The 15,814-nt window shown below is 34.8% G+C and overlaps 1 protein-coding gene across 1 annotated transcript; it reads right to left on the bottom strand.

Annotated features, from left to right (window-relative positions):
- Positions 1-461: 461 nt before the first annotated feature.
- LOC25485594 (protein transport protein Sec24-like At4g32640) lies at positions 462-15,787 on the bottom strand. The gene is made up of 25 exons (XM_013614842.3): positions 15,628-15,787; positions 14,505-15,507; positions 13,458-13,691; positions 13,091-13,165; positions 12,562-12,660; positions 11,723-11,834; positions 10,887-11,014; positions 10,347-10,466; positions 9,211-9,291; positions 8,611-8,688; positions 8,400-8,492; positions 7,363-7,417; positions 6,635-6,711; positions 6,151-6,222; positions 5,928-6,011; positions 5,040-5,159; positions 4,890-4,958; positions 3,936-4,013; positions 3,663-3,801; positions 3,260-3,427; positions 2,640-2,785; positions 2,182-2,361; positions 1,610-1,698; positions 1,475-1,506; positions 462-845 (listed from the first exon to the last, which is right to left on the bottom strand). Exons 2-25 carry the CDS (start codon positions 15,399-15,401, stop codon positions 736-738), a joined length of 3,336 nt encoding a protein of 1,111 aa, XP_013470296.1. The 5' UTR covers positions 15,402-15,507; positions 15,628-15,787; the 3' UTR covers positions 462-735.
- Positions 15,788-15,814: the final 27 nt, after the last annotated feature.

The following is a 15,814-nucleotide window of genomic DNA, read 5'->3' as shown; positions in this document are numbered from 1 at the left end:
GAGCCGTGTCTGACTTCTCTTGCCAAGACATTCTCGTATTTTGTAGTTCCTTCTTTTGAGTTCAGGACCCTCCCTTTTCAAAAATAAAAATAAAAAACAAAGAGGTCTATTCTTCAAAGGATTACAGCTAGTAAAATCAAAAACATCCAATGTCTAACTAATATCATGACAACCCTAATAATTTGTTTTAGTAGTGGAAAACATCATTGTTTATGTAATCTTTAGTGCCTAAATATAATGGAGTTGGAATGTTTTTACGCTCGTTAAAATCAGTCCTCCACTGACATTAGTGTGTTTTGGTGTATGCTCTACATAAATATGCTGAGAACTCCATAAATCTACACTCTGACGAGTGGGTGATTGAAATGCATATCAATCAAATATTTTATACAAAAAAGTATAAACGGTTGCTTTCATTTTGCCTCTATTTTTTTTCATAAAAGTTATTAAAATGACAGATATTATTATAATATTCCGCATAAAAACACAATTGCTCATAATGTTAAAATAGTCAACGTAAAAGAAATAGTAAGATCCAACTATCACCAACAACAATTAACTTATACATGTACAATAATTAACAAAATCTTAAGTTGTCTCATTTTTCGGACAAACTCAAGCAAACGAAGAATGTGGATTAATATGCAGAATTTCTCACCCATCATTGGGTACTTGGGGTTTGCTCTATCATTTAGGTCTAAAAGCTTGCAAAAATGAAGCTGGCATATATACTCATTACGATGCCATTTTATTCTGGATTTGCCTATGAACATGGACAAGAAACTCTACATAGGAGAAGCCACCTGCGCTCTTGTCTTCTACCATATACGAGAAGAATGACATTCCTGGTGGATGGCAAGTAAGATAGGTTAAGTTGAAAATAACAGAACAAGGTAGACATAACAATTATCTACAGATTTCTTTCATTGATTAAAACCTTTGTATTCTAAACAAGTCTAGCAAATCATTCAACAGACAAGAAGCAAAACATGAGGTAGTTTATTTCGAAACATGAGTAAAAAAAGTCAAAACATGATTGATGCGTTAACCATATTGTTCTTGAACTGGTAGCCAAAAATTTCCAATTGTAAAAAAGAAAATGATTGAAGCATATTAAAAGCATAAAGCGACAGATGATAAGAAAAGTGATTTTGGTTTCATATAATAGTGGAATCAAACAGAACAGAAAAGAATAACCACATGTCAAACACAAGCTAAGTACTAAGAAGAATCCTTTTCAGAAAACATAGAGCACTAGTTCAAGAAGCAAATACTATCAAAGAAAAAGCAAACATAAACGGAGCCTAAAAAAATTCAACTATTTCAGAATATGGGGTTTAAAGCTAAACCACAACTTTGCCGATAGGATTGGGGAATACTGTCATGCGGTTCCATGATCTAAATTAATTTTAATGTCTACGCTGATAAAAAAAAAATCCTCCTGTATTATAAGGATTCATTCTAATGCACTGACCTGATGGATCACCTTTCCTGCAGAGCTTAAACCTGCCAGATATTATAAAAAATTTACACTTTGTATAATTAGCAAATGACATGGAAGATATTCAACAGGGTTCAAGATATGCTTTAATTGTCAAAATTAGCTTACCTGAGGTAGCAAAATCTTTGCCGCCGAATTTCATTCACCACTTCAATTAACTTCTTCGAAAGTGGATTGTCATGTTGTTGCAATACAAACTGGTCAAACAACAGAGACGCTTTAGATAAACTTTTCAAAAAGCACCAATGAAAAATAATATTAGAAGAATCTTGCAATAACTGTTTTTTTTTTTAAAAAACAATATCATCTTGTATTAACTCAAAATTAGCTTCCACATCTCAATTTTTTCAAAAAGCTCTTTTAATAACATTTTATCACTTCTACGCTTACAACTACTTTTTCGTAAGAACAGAAACATGAACTGATTAAAAGGGAAAATTTCCTATGACTTCAAATTAATCCAAACCCAGCCATAATCGTCAACTTTGCATTGCCAGTTCTGAAGAAAAAATCGATGTGAAGTAATCTAAAACATATCAGGCTTATGATTTAAAAATGATAGAAATTCCCTTCAGAACAACCACAGCAAATAGTGAAGTTTGACAGATTTTGCATCTTCAGATAGTGGCAAGGCAGCAGAGGGTTGGAGAGAGGGAAAGAGAAATTAACATAGAAATTACCAGATGAGGAATTTCATCAACTGTAGAAACACCGAATATTTTCCGCACAATATCCGGACTCACTGAGTCTCCAACATATATTAAACAATCATGACCATTCTCAAGAAGATAGATTCCTTCATCACTAATATGTTCACTAGAAAGAGGTAGGAAGGAAGGAATAACAGATTCTTCATCTTCCTGCAATTTACAAAATGATATTAGTGTCTCGAGAAGTATTATAAATATCAGATTAGGTTTAATAGAAACTAGCGTGAAACATGCGATCTTGTCACAAAAAATCAACCATATATTAAAAAATAAAAACTCGTTATCATCTTCAAATATACATCATCAAGTTCTGATATCTGAATAAGCACTTGTTAAAATGCAATTAAATTAAATATCATAACGTATGGAACATCGGAATTATTCCTAATTATACATATATCTTTAAGCATTGATTGATTAATATACACCTTTGAGTCAAGATCATGGATAGCCACCATCCTAGGATACACAAGCGGTATTGCCAATGGAGCAGAGAGAGAAGTTACATAGTTTATCCAAAATGACCGTTCATCGATCTTTCCCTCTGTTCTTAACCCTGTACTCTTGGTCAACGCTGAAAAAGAAATTAAAAGTATAATTAGAACCCACTTGACTTGTAACTGGCCTTCTGAAGAAGACCATTGCCCCCACACATTGAAACATGCTGAATTTCAACAATATATCAATTGATCATTGACAAAATAGGCAAATGTATATCAGCTTTGTCAGTCGTCCCAAATCACGCTAAAACAAGACTTTGCTTCAAAACAGAAGAGCTGGAATAAGGAACTAATCCAAAGTCAATGAATATTTTAAAAAAACATATCCCCGGTATAACCCCAATAAAATGTCGGAAAATATCATCAACACTCAAAAGGTGAATTTCGATCACATGTTACTAGCATATAAATGCAAAAATTATGAAGTAAAAACAAACAAATAAAATTGATTGAAGACAATATGTTTGGATGCAAGGAAGAATGTAACCCATAAATAAACTAAAACAAATAAAACCTTTATTTACACAACATTATAAATCACAGCATACCAAGTGTGTACAGAGGCAAAAGCTTTAGGGCCTCTGGAAGAATAAGTTGTCCGGATGATGAAGATACGGTAGCACAAAATTTACGATATGAAAATAGTGCATTGATGCAAAGGGTTGTCACTTGTTCCCGAACAAGAGGAAGCGGCTTTGAAGGAATCTCATTAGCAGCTACAGAAAAGGAAAAAAAGAAACTGTTAGAATTCTTTTTTATCCAAAATTATTATACTTACAGACATATGCTCTAAAATATGAACAGGATGACTATACCATGGAAACAGGTATAATTTATAAGGAGAACAAAAAGGGAAATAGAGTTGTTAACATTCAATATATGGCCGCAAGCAACGACAATCAAAAACAGCATAATCACAGAAGCAATGCACAATAACTATAAATGAGATACCTTGCTTCAAGAAACAGCAAAATTGAGTATCCAAGTCAGCAGCACGGAACAGATTACTAAGCATACTCGTAACAGGCAGAGATAAGGTTATGACACGTATTCTTCTTTGCCCATACACAGTTGTGTATAGAAGAGCGCACTAAATCAAAAAAGAACATATAATTAGAAACAAAATGATATCCACAGTGACTAAAAAGTTTATAAGAGTAACATCAGTGATCTGAAGATCATAAATTACTCAGGATAAAGGAGAGTAGCAAACTTCTCTAATACCTGAAAAGCACATTCTGATCCATCCTGCAACTTATCGTCATGTTTCAAAGTTACCATAAAAGTTTTGTCACAGTCAATCTGCAAAAGGATAAAAATTAGCCCAGAGGTTGAACATACCATACCATGTTTACGGAATTGATACATGAATATATAATGAACCTACAAAAAGCTGTATTTACAATAAATACAAGTTAACGTGGTTGCTAAATCCAGTCCCATTAGCAACTAATACCTAAGGCATATTTTACACGTGACTAATTATACAAAGCGTGTGATTAGCTCAAACAGACACATTGAGCTAAAACAGATTCATTAATGACAATAATTTTACATATTAACAACTTTTCAAATTGATTAGGGGGTTGGGTAGCTCAACTGGTTTTTAGCTAAGGAATTTAAGGAGTTCAAGTCCTGACAAGGAGAAAAATACTAACATTTTCCGTTCAAAAAAAAAACTTTTCAAATTAATTATCAAGTTAGCTCTCTTAACTTTCCCTCAATTTTGTACAATCTTGCACGTTATAACAGAGAAAATGGGTGATAGGAGTAATTATTAGGAATAGCGATGAATCTGGGAATGTTTCGTGCAGTTACTTAGGGAGGTAGCAATGAAAGAAGCCGATTCCAGTTATCAATAGCAGTAGGCAAATTGCAATGGTAGAGAATTGTGAGTGTAAGTGAACAAGTGGAGAGAGAGATTAGCTGGATATTTTTAGTTGATGATCATCCAAGTAAACAACGCTTACAAGTTTAAATAGCACTTTATATCACAAATACGGTTTATCATCATAAATTAACTTTCAAGGTACACTCTAGACTGCCAATCCTCAAGTCAAAATCACCCAACCATCAATATGCTCTGCTCATGTATTTACTCAGAGATAAACACATGTTTAAGAATGCATATATAGACATGAACATAACCATATCCAACATCTAGAAAATAACACTGACCCCAGGTAAGTCAACATCTGTTGGGATGCTTTTACAAAAGTTGCCATAATATTCTTGTACTTGGATGCCCTGACAAAAAAATAAAAATAAAGTTGTAGAGTTGATATGTTGCATGGTAAGGTATGAGAGAAAGTGAATCAAGCAGACTACCTGACTGCACCTCACACGCATTACAGCCTCAAAACCTTGTGGCCTAGTGACATTCCATCTAAGATCGTTGTAAAGCTTTGCAGGATCAGAAAGAGCTGAGAATGGGAAATAATAATAAACCTGACAAAAAATGAGAAGTTTAACATATATTTTCCGATGTATGCAACACATATACTCATTTGCATAGCATATAGCTACCTTTTTTAATGTATAATACTACATGTGAGAATAATAGTACAAATGTAATAGCTGTGACAGATTAAAAGACACGTTTTAAATTCAGAAATAAATATTTTTACTTTAACAAGAAATCATACATATTTCGTTCTGGTATCAACTTTTGGCTGATGAAAAATCATAGAAGTTTCTGAAACCATTGTTGCCTAGTTCTTCAGATACAATAACTACCAGTCTTTGCAAGTTTATGATATGCTATTCAATTAGTTCACTCTCTTCATGAAGAATACTAGCAAAACACTCTTTTCTAAGACACTATCATTGGGTGAAACACATATCAGTCAGACCAAATCATCTAGGCCCTTTGTTTATTGGTGAGACCCACTCCCTATTTGACCAGACCTATATGAATTTCACTGGACGATAAATAGTGTATTGCTAACATTTCTCTTTCCTCTGTTTCCTTTCCATTAAAACTTTCAAGCATGTGATCAAGCATGTGATCGAGCATGTCCAGCATTTTCAGAAAGACTGATTGGCGTAAGTAGAAAAGATAAGAAACATTTATTTTTTCATCAATACTGTTAAGGTCCGGTAAACACTAAAAAGAAAATAGCAATCCGATCTTCACCCTTCAAGCATAAAATGCAATGAAAGCCAACAAATTTACTGTTTACTTAAATAACAGACACGTTAAGCATTGATGTATACCTGTCCACCTGTAGTTCGTGGGATGGTCGATATGGAAGCAATGTCAGCATAAGTCTGAGTAGTCACAAATAGATCAACACAAACCTGCAGCATTACAAAACTATTATACTTAACCCGTCCATAATAGGCTGTTCATCAAGCTCGCAAAAAAAAAATCAACTCACAACTTCAATTGGACAGAAAAGTAAAGCCTAAATCAAAACCAAAAGAACGCAAGATAGACCTGATACTCAGCAAGTTCAACTGCAAGTTCTTTCAATGTTTTATCTGCAGGTTGAAGTAATTTATGTGCTTCCTGAAATTCAATAACGAAATTTTGTTGAAGAGTATGCAAAAACAATATTCACTGGACTATTTAGGAGGTAGAACAGATAATCGAGTATAAAAAATCAATCTTCACGGGACTATTTAAGAGGTAGAACAGATAAAAATGCGAAGTATCAATTGAATCATGTATAAATTTATGTATTATGCAGATGGATGTTTTGATAGTGTAAATCAAATGTCTAATATTATATTATTAAATCTGATCTCTGTTTCAACTCTACAGCCAATTACAACAGGATTTACAAATGCATGGAACTAATACTATGTCACCATCTTACATTCTCAAGTTTATAATATGACAAGGAAATGCCATGATAGAATTTTAAAACATAAAAAATAAAAGAGTTCGACGATGTAAACAACCGACTTGAGATGAATACCTTTTCCCCTGCAGAGATGTTTGTTCTACCTTCGGCTTCGCGTGCAGAAAGGGCACCGATGCCAATAGATGGCAAGACTGAAGACATCCGAAAAAAATGAGAAACACCAACGAGAAAATTGCAGGAAAAAAAACTGAGAAAGAAATCGGCTAAGGTAAAAGCAAAATGATGACAAGAAGTTGAACAAGAATTAAAGTAAAGACCAACCAAACATAAAACATTGATCCAGCGACCAAGTCCAAACACAAATAATGCCAACGAAACTATATAATATTACTGTTTGTTAACAAATTGAGTTGCATGAACAATTATTGTCAGGAGTTATTACTTTTGAAAGATGAGAACGGGCTTTTAAGACAACACAAGCTTTTGGATGAAGTCAATAGTGTTTATTGTATACTTATTTTGTCTAGTATCAACAATGAATATTATTCATTTTTATCATTAAGAAAATGTATTTTTAATTTATTTTATCTTAAATTGCAGTATTGCACTATAGTATAAATGTGTGGCTTCCTGAATACTAGCAACTTTCATTATATTTAGATGCTCACTTTTACTCAAGTCAGATAAATCTAGAAAAGAATTGGTTAAGTACCAAATGTGCAGATGCATGCATAACATGATTTTTATGTTCCATTCATGATGTCCCAGTTGGGATGCTGATAGCTACATTTGTGTAATATAAATAACATTTAATTACAAAATATAGGAGTTGAGAACCACACCTGACTGGAAAACCAACAGCTTCCCCCCAGTGTCTTTCATTGCAAGGAAAGCCGCCTAAAAGAAGAAAACAAAGGTATGAGCATTGTTGCTGGTTAGAAGAATGGGTGTCAAAAACTATATCTATTATATGGCAAAATGTATACTTTTTTTGTCAACCTCAGTGAGAAGACGGTAAGTAACAACAAATGCCAAAAATTGCGAGATAGAAATCCCAGTGTTACTACAGGATATGTTTACAGAAAGAATTATAAATACTAGTAGAGGAATAAAGAACCAAAGCAATGAGTGGAGTGTGAGTAAGGGTCAATTGGAAGGTTTATGACAGGAGAAATAAGGATGGGACCAAGAAATTAAGCGGGCCAGTCCATGTTTCTATGTAAGCTGTTACAACAGCTCAGTTAGACTGTCACAAATAGTGGCAGATAAGGTAGAGGGAGGCAGTTAGTTGGTTAATGAGTTGTGGGAGGAGAAAGTATCAACATTTTTCTCTCTAACCTATTGGATAGAGGGAAGTATGCAGGGAGATCATTTGGGCAATGTCTTTTGAGAGAACCAAGCAAGTGTTCAATTGTAAAATGGGAAACCTTTTCCGGACGGAAAAATCCTGGGAAATTTCTGTTTCCCTAATATATTTATTTACTGTCCAACAATAAAATCATTTTTTATTTATTTTTTCCCGCTGTTTCTAATGTAGGTTCCTAACAATGAGGCATCCACATTGACCCAAAACATAAATCATTTAAATTTAAAAAAAAAAAAAAAAAAAACTGCACACACTAAAAAGACACCCTATGAAACGTAAGAAGTACACATCATAGAGACACTCTACATGCAAAAAGTAAAATCTTGCGTCAGAAATAAATCTCAGAAATGCAGAAAGGAGGCAAAGAAGAAAATGAAGAAATTATAGAGTGGAGTTATAGTGAGAAACTATATGAACGTTGATAAAAAAATAATTTGATTCCATCTCAGCAAACAACATAAAAAACATTGCAAACTCAGACAATTATTATAACATTAAAGCAAAACGCAATACCTTGATTGCTGCACCAAAGGCCGATTCAGAAGTTCTATTACTTTGGAACATAGTAGGAATGCTTTCAAGAAGTAATTCTAAATGTTGACGGCACTAAGCATAAAAGAAGCAAACCAATTAACCATATGGCTAAACCGAAAATAAGAAAAGAAAACGAAGTAATCAATTTATCTAGCAACCTTCTGCAAGCACGACAATATTTGAAACTAACCTCGGATAGTCCAACAATTACATCAGTTTGCAAAGGAGTATAAACATCTTGGACATCAGGAACAATGAGCATCAGTGGCTACAAATTTTAAATTTCAAAATTAGCATGAGGCTTGTTTACCTAAAACTGTAAACTGCAAAGTGCTAATTATCTAAACTATTAGTTAATTGGCACCGTGTTTGACAAGTCGCAAAGGAATATTGTGTTCTAAATTTCACAATACAGTCTCAAGTTAAAAACAGCAAAGAAAACAAATAATAACAGAAAATCGCTGTTTTCACTGCTGAGACAGAAAAAACAGACTCAAACGATGGCAATATGACCGGTCAGTTTGCTGGACACCAATTAAATATATAGTATACAAATCCTAAATTTCATTCACCCTTTACAAGCAGAAACATTGAAACTAATGCCTGCAGCAATATTCGCCCCTTGTAGCTAATATTTTTCCACCTTCAAATTCACCTAAATATTATATATCCTTAAAATTTTGGAGCTAATTTAAACTGAATTAAAATATGGGTTTAACAGTAAATATGCAATAACAAACAAACAAAAATTGGTAAACTCAGTATGTTTAGTTGGGTACTTATGTGCTACCTGCTGCAATGCACGTTTCAAGTTGTAGAAATGAATTGTCGAGTCAAACGTTGCAACTCCCACCTTTGTATTAGGGCCTTCCTGTAGTAATAAGAAGAAAAAACCAAGTCATGAACTCAATGTCAAACAAAATAAGATATATGTCAGAATCTATGGTCGCACCACTCAAATTTCAAATAAATAAGACAGTTCTGGTAGAAATTGAGTTCACCACAAAAAATAAACAGAGGACTGGAAAATGGAGTGAAAAAATAGCAATAACAGGCTATAAATATTCCGTCGAATATAAAAAAATTACTTAAGTTTCAATGTTTTGGCTCTCCAAATTCTATGATAGCAGGTAACTTGGCTTTCCTTTGGGGTAATTGGTCAGGCTTATAAGCCATTGCTGTTTTCATCCAATGGGTAATTTCATGTATGTGCATACACTTCTCCCTTTTCTAGTCTCCCCACAATTTCACTGAGTTTGGCCCAAACAATAAGAACTTAATTTTAATATCTATAGTCTACATCATTGTGGAAAATGTTTAGCATATGATGAATGTGATTGTAACTATAAATATTGAATCACGCCGTTCTCATGTCCTACTCATATCAAACATTGGAATCCTCAATCCATTGAATGGAGGCAAGAAAGTTGTTATAATTCATTGTGGAAAATATGGTCAATTGTGCTCTTTGGAGTTAAACTGACTAGAATTTTAAACAGATTGGTAAATGGTCACACAAGCTTAGCATTGTGTGTTTTGTGACATCTTAATCAAAGATGTTCCTCACAAATTAACGTAATATAGGACCAAAAGACCAAAAACCTCACACAAGACAATGCATAGTCAATAAATTACAAAAATGATAGTCAAGCTATTATAGTGTGTAAGGGACCAACTTGGTGGGAATCTGATTTTTCATATCACCCTGTTCAATTTAAACAATTTGTTCAGTTCATTTTGTTTTTGTTTTGGATGCAGGAGCAGAGAGGAGGAAGAATCTTAAAGGTTTTGTCTTGTGATAGTAAAGCACCAATATAAATGGAATAAGTTTCAAACAATCAAACAAAAGAAAAATTGAAAAACATTAAGCTTCACAAAGATTATCATGAATAAATGGTTCGTAAGTTGTCGACAGTTAGAACTCACAGGAAGGTCTGTAATAACTTGACTTATGGCACTACAAGCTGCAGCTGTTGCACCAGTTTGAACAGCATTCATTGATACATCAATTAGAAAGAAGTACACAGCAGGCATTGGCTCACGGACCTACACAAAACAGTGAATTGGACACCATTCATCATTGGATACTTAAGGATGAGAGAAATAAAATTAAAAAAAAAACAAAACAAAAGGAAAGTAAACTATGTATTCCATACAAAAGCCTAAACAGCTTACTTTGCATATCATCTTAGAACCGTAACATAAATTTAGGCCATGGTATAATTAACTATACTTTATCAACCCAGTATACAAAAAGACCAAATAAACATGACTCTATGAACAAACAGCCATTTATAACAGCCGTCAATTACATCAAGATGAATAGGCTTGAAGGAAAATTGCCTCAACACTTGATTTAGTGTATATTACGAAAACAAATTTACCCAAGAATTATTAGGTTTGGAAAGAGCTAACTAATAAATTCATAATTTTAGTCTACCAAGTATTTTATATAAATAAACTAACCATGAATTCTTTAGTAGCAACAAACTCAACCGTTCCTCTACATAGCTCAGGCTTCTCATCAGCATCTCTACGTCGACCATCTGGACCCAAATTGCAGTGGTAGTCTCGTGGAGTTTCGTCACTAAATCCTGTAAAACAGATGTACATCCACAGTTAAATAGTTACCGATGTCGCAAAAGGCAAAATATTGAATAGACCCATCCTCTTATATTTCTCTCCTTTTTCTCTTATATACCAAACAATAAATCAAATCCACTCAATCTCTCGCTCCTTTGCCTCTTCCACACACTCTCTAGTAGTTTTTTTCACACAACAAAACATAGCCTCAGAGATAGGAGGAGAGAGAATTCTATGGAATTATCCTTGCCACTTATTATCACATTGATACTGGTTAAGACTCCCTGCAATGACATATGTCTGTCATCCTGTCACACCTACCCATCTAATGAATATTTTCTATTTATCTTTGTTGCTTTATTTTTCGTTTACACCATAAAGAGAACCCCTTATCCTCCAATCTCTTGTGCATTCTTCTGTCTTAATGAATTTCTTTCCTCAAAATAGAAAGAAAAAAAGTAACATTAGCAGCAATAATCACATTTAAAAGTGAGCAATGAATAAGTTGCAAGATACGCAGAAACTTGTAATATGATTGATGGTCTTCAACTAACAACTATTGATTGACTTTGCCAGTAAATGACAAAATAAAGCTTTCTATTTCTTCTCTCTTCATTTTAGGGAAATGTTAATGTAAAATTCATTTCCAAACAGCCTACCATAGCATATACCAAGTACCAACAAACAATAGTAGGATGTGCAATTGTAATAATACTTACCACACAAATTGCAGATAAAGCGTCTTCCCTGATCAATAAATTTCATAAAAGGATTTACATAAGCTTTGCAGCGTGAGCAACGGACAGGACCACTCTCTCCAAAATCAACAACCTACATAAACATTGGATATTCGGACAAAAGATATATTTAGAAGTTATTACGACAACCTATACAAACATGTTAGAAATAGCAGAGCAGGAAATTCACAAACTTCATACAATAATTTATATCTGCTACTAAAGCTATACAAGAAATTATTTGAATACATTATTTATGGGCTCAACACCAACCACCGATCTTATTAGTTCAAGCATAAACAGACAACAAAACTTGAAAGATGTATATTTTTAGCATTCTTTGAGGAAATACAAGCAAATATAAGAAAGCCACAGCAAGTTATAACATAAACAAAGAATCCCAAAGGATGTCATTTCATGAATTCTTAAAATGGCATGTATGTTTGATTTCCAAAAGCAGTAATGCTGCAAATAGCTAGCATGTCATCAAACATTTGACGAAGATAAAGAAAAATCTGAATTTTTCATCTGCGTAACCAAGTTAATAGCACGTGAAAGTGAAATGTACGCAAGTCACCCTACTAAATGAATCCTCCATAACTTCAAAAAAATAGCGAACAATAGCACTTCAACAAAAATTAAACACGGCTATAGAAACTTCTACAGCTATGGTTTGTGATAGAACAGTATCCATGTAGCCGACCCCACTTAGTGGGGTAAGGCTTGGTTGTTGTATAGAAACTTCTACAACTAACACATCAATTAATTTTTGTAAGGATAAAAAACAGATGCAGAAACTTCAAAGGAATAATCATTGTTACTTGAATTGGCTCCTCAGATGGGTGTGGAAGTGCCAAAGGTTGGACTAACATAGCCAACTGCATTCCTGATGTTGTCAAAAGTTCGGCAGTGAAAGGAATCTGTTCGATCAACAAAAGGAACAAAGCAATGAAAAAAAAAATCAATATGAAATGACAGAAATATCAAAATTTTCAATATGGAAATAACTAATCTCAGAAAATTAATGCAACACCAAAATTCACTTAGAACAACAGAATTTAATCTTTAGAAAGAAAAAAAATACAGGGCAAGAGAATAAGGCTTCTTCTTAAGCAAAAATGATAAAAATGAAAAACCTCTTCAGAATCCAAAGCACAAAAAATATATCAAAAGAATAAAACCCTTCAACCCCTCTGTATATGTGATCACAAACACACAAAAGCAACCTTTAAGTAACCACAACATAGAAGCCACAAATAGAACTCTACATAAGTGACACGGGCAAGAAACCTTGGCATTTCTCATGACCTTATTCATAGCTAAAAATATATTGAAGATATTAAACATTACCTGATTGACTGTGCACTTCATGTAACGTGGACTGCAATTGCCAGTATCTCTAACAATGTAATCACTTGTAGCAGGCTGGACAAAAAATAAAAATCATAGGATCAAACAGCAGTAGTGGTATATAGGACTTTCCCCAAAACATTGACATTGCACCGTCTATGAAACTACATATTGAAAAAGTTTTTTGAAATAAAATAAAGGGAAAAATGTAATAATAGAGAAGGAAATGTATAACTAATAAATAATACAAAAGACCAAGAATATGCAAACACGCTTAGCAAGCCCCAGTTTCAACATAAAGCCATTTCTCTATCTGTTTAATATTTAAAAAGAGAAAATCATTTATCCAGAATTTTCAGGTGAATACCGGAGGGATGGTTGCTTGATTGCCTTGACGAGTCTCGTGCAAGATCACTGAGGTCCCTGGAGTGGGCCTTGGAATTTGATTGGGATCAATTTTGGAAGGCCCTGCCATGGGGGCTCCAGTTTGACCAACAGCAGGTGATATTGTTGTAGTCATAGATTGATTTGGCAGTGGTGGTGGCATTCCAAACATCCTGGGAGGCTGTGCAGAACCAGGAACTGTAGGAGGTGGACCTACCTGCAGGATTACAAATGTTCATTGACTGGTTTTCAGAAGATGAATAAATGCATGTGGGTACAACACACAAATAAATACTAATACCCACAACTAAGCATGTGAATTTTTACTGTTGCCAAATACCCATTTATTTGTATTTGTATAAACATAGACATGCTAACAACACACAAACTCTCACTCTATGATAGTCTGTTAATTAAGTAATGATATGCTAATTGGTTGGTGCACTCGTGATACACACAGTAGACGGGGAACAGATGAGTTTTGAAAATTTAGATAACAGCTTAACCATAGCTTCTCGTATTTTTCAGGCTAAGGCTTACATTTTACAGACTGTTTTTTTATACCAAACCCCAACCTGAAGCATAAATTAAAATGCTACATCATCACATCACACAGCCGCAAGGGAAACATACCGTATTATGACTGTAGCCTCTTGCAATCAAATTAATAGGCATCATCATTGCTTTAGTACCTACAAGGCTACAGCCTTGCTGAGTAATGCTGACACGTACACATGGCACCCTTGTATATAAATGCATAAACTAATCTTCTGCTTTTCGTATAAGAGTAACAAATACAGCTCAATCTTTTATTCGTCTAACCAAACATACCTATAGTTATGCTAAGATATTACAGCCACCAAATATTTTTTCTTTAAAACATGCTGAAAAAAGTCTAATCATGCATACTGGTATGTAACAGAGTAGGTTGTATTACTTTTGCCAACTCATTCAACAGAATGTGAGAGCAAAAATTTAGATTAAAAAAATACATCCAAATGCAATAAGTTCAAATATAGATAATAGGTACCTGTTGTTGTTGTTGAGTCTGCCAAGAAGGTGCTCCAAAAGGTGAACTAGGAGGCTGCATTATTCCCTGAGGTGGTGCCATGTTAAACGGAGACTGAGCAGGTGGTGCCATGTTAAACGGAGACTGAGCAGGTGGTGCCATGTTAAATGGAGACTGAGCAGGTGGAGCTGGAGTTCTCATTGTTGGAGGTCCAAGTGGCGGTTGTTGCACACCACCACCCGGAAAGCGTGGAGGACCTGGCATAGCCCCACCAGAAAATGCCGGTGGCCCATTACTCAACAAGTTACTGGGTGGCACGTTAGTAGGTGGCATGCCAGGTGGAGCACTCGATGGTGGCGCATTAAAAGGACTTTGATTCGGTGGCGCATTAAAAGGACTTTGACTCGGTGGTGCATTAAAAGGACTTTGACTCGGACGCGCACCAAAATTCTGCGGAGGAGGCCCAGATGGACGAAGAGGTGGAGAACCACCAGGTGGAGGAACACCAACACCAGAAACCGGTGCTGCAAAAGAACCAGGAGGTCCAGTAGGTCTTGACCCAAATGGTGAAGGTTGACCAGGAGGTGGTCCAGTAGGCCTTCCAGGAGGACCAGCATTTGGTGGTCCTCCAGAAGGAGGACCCCCACCCGGCCTCACCAATGCACCTGGAGGTGGACCGGGACGTGAAAAGGGTGGCTGGGAAGCATGGATCCCCGGACCGGATGACGGAAAAGGCGGTTGTTGGCCAAAAGGGGGAGGTCTAGCAACAGGATTAGAGGTCATTGGAGGACGATTAAGGTTCAAATTGTTGAAATTATCAGCTAATCCATCAGAATTAGGTCTGTAATTAGGTACATAGTTAGGTGGAGGTGGTTGACTACCGGGTCTAGGTGCCCCTGGAGGCACAGGAGCAGCCATGATTAATCAAAAACTTAATCAAATTAACCTCTAATGAACCTGATTCTGCTTCAATTCAAGAGAATACGAAATCAAAGTAATGCTTAATGAAAAACACGATCCAAATCTACAAAAAGAAAAACGAAATCAAAGATCAATGAGTAAATTGAAAAAGGATCGATGAAAATAATAATAACATGATGATCAAAGAGAGAATTGAGAAAAAGAGAAAGGAAATTGGAAAAACCTGAAATGAGATAGATCGATCGATCGATGGATGGCAGTGAAATTGGTTGATTGAGAGAAGAAAAAGATGTTAGATCGGAAATTGATGTGAGATTGAGAATAAGGGGTTTTAGAATAGAGTAAGAGTAGTGGTAAATATTCATTCATTCATTTGTTTACGTTTTATTTATTTATGCTATGATGACATC

This window comes from Medicago truncatula, chromosome 1 (assembly GCF_003473485.1).
Source record: "Medicago truncatula cultivar Jemalong A17 chromosome 1, MtrunA17r5.0-ANR, whole genome shotgun sequence".
NCBI lineage: Eukaryota > Viridiplantae > Streptophyta > Magnoliopsida > Fabales > Fabaceae > Medicago > Medicago truncatula.
The sequence above is the reverse complement of the archived record's forward strand: the minus strand, read 5'-3'. Positions and strand labels throughout refer to the sequence as shown.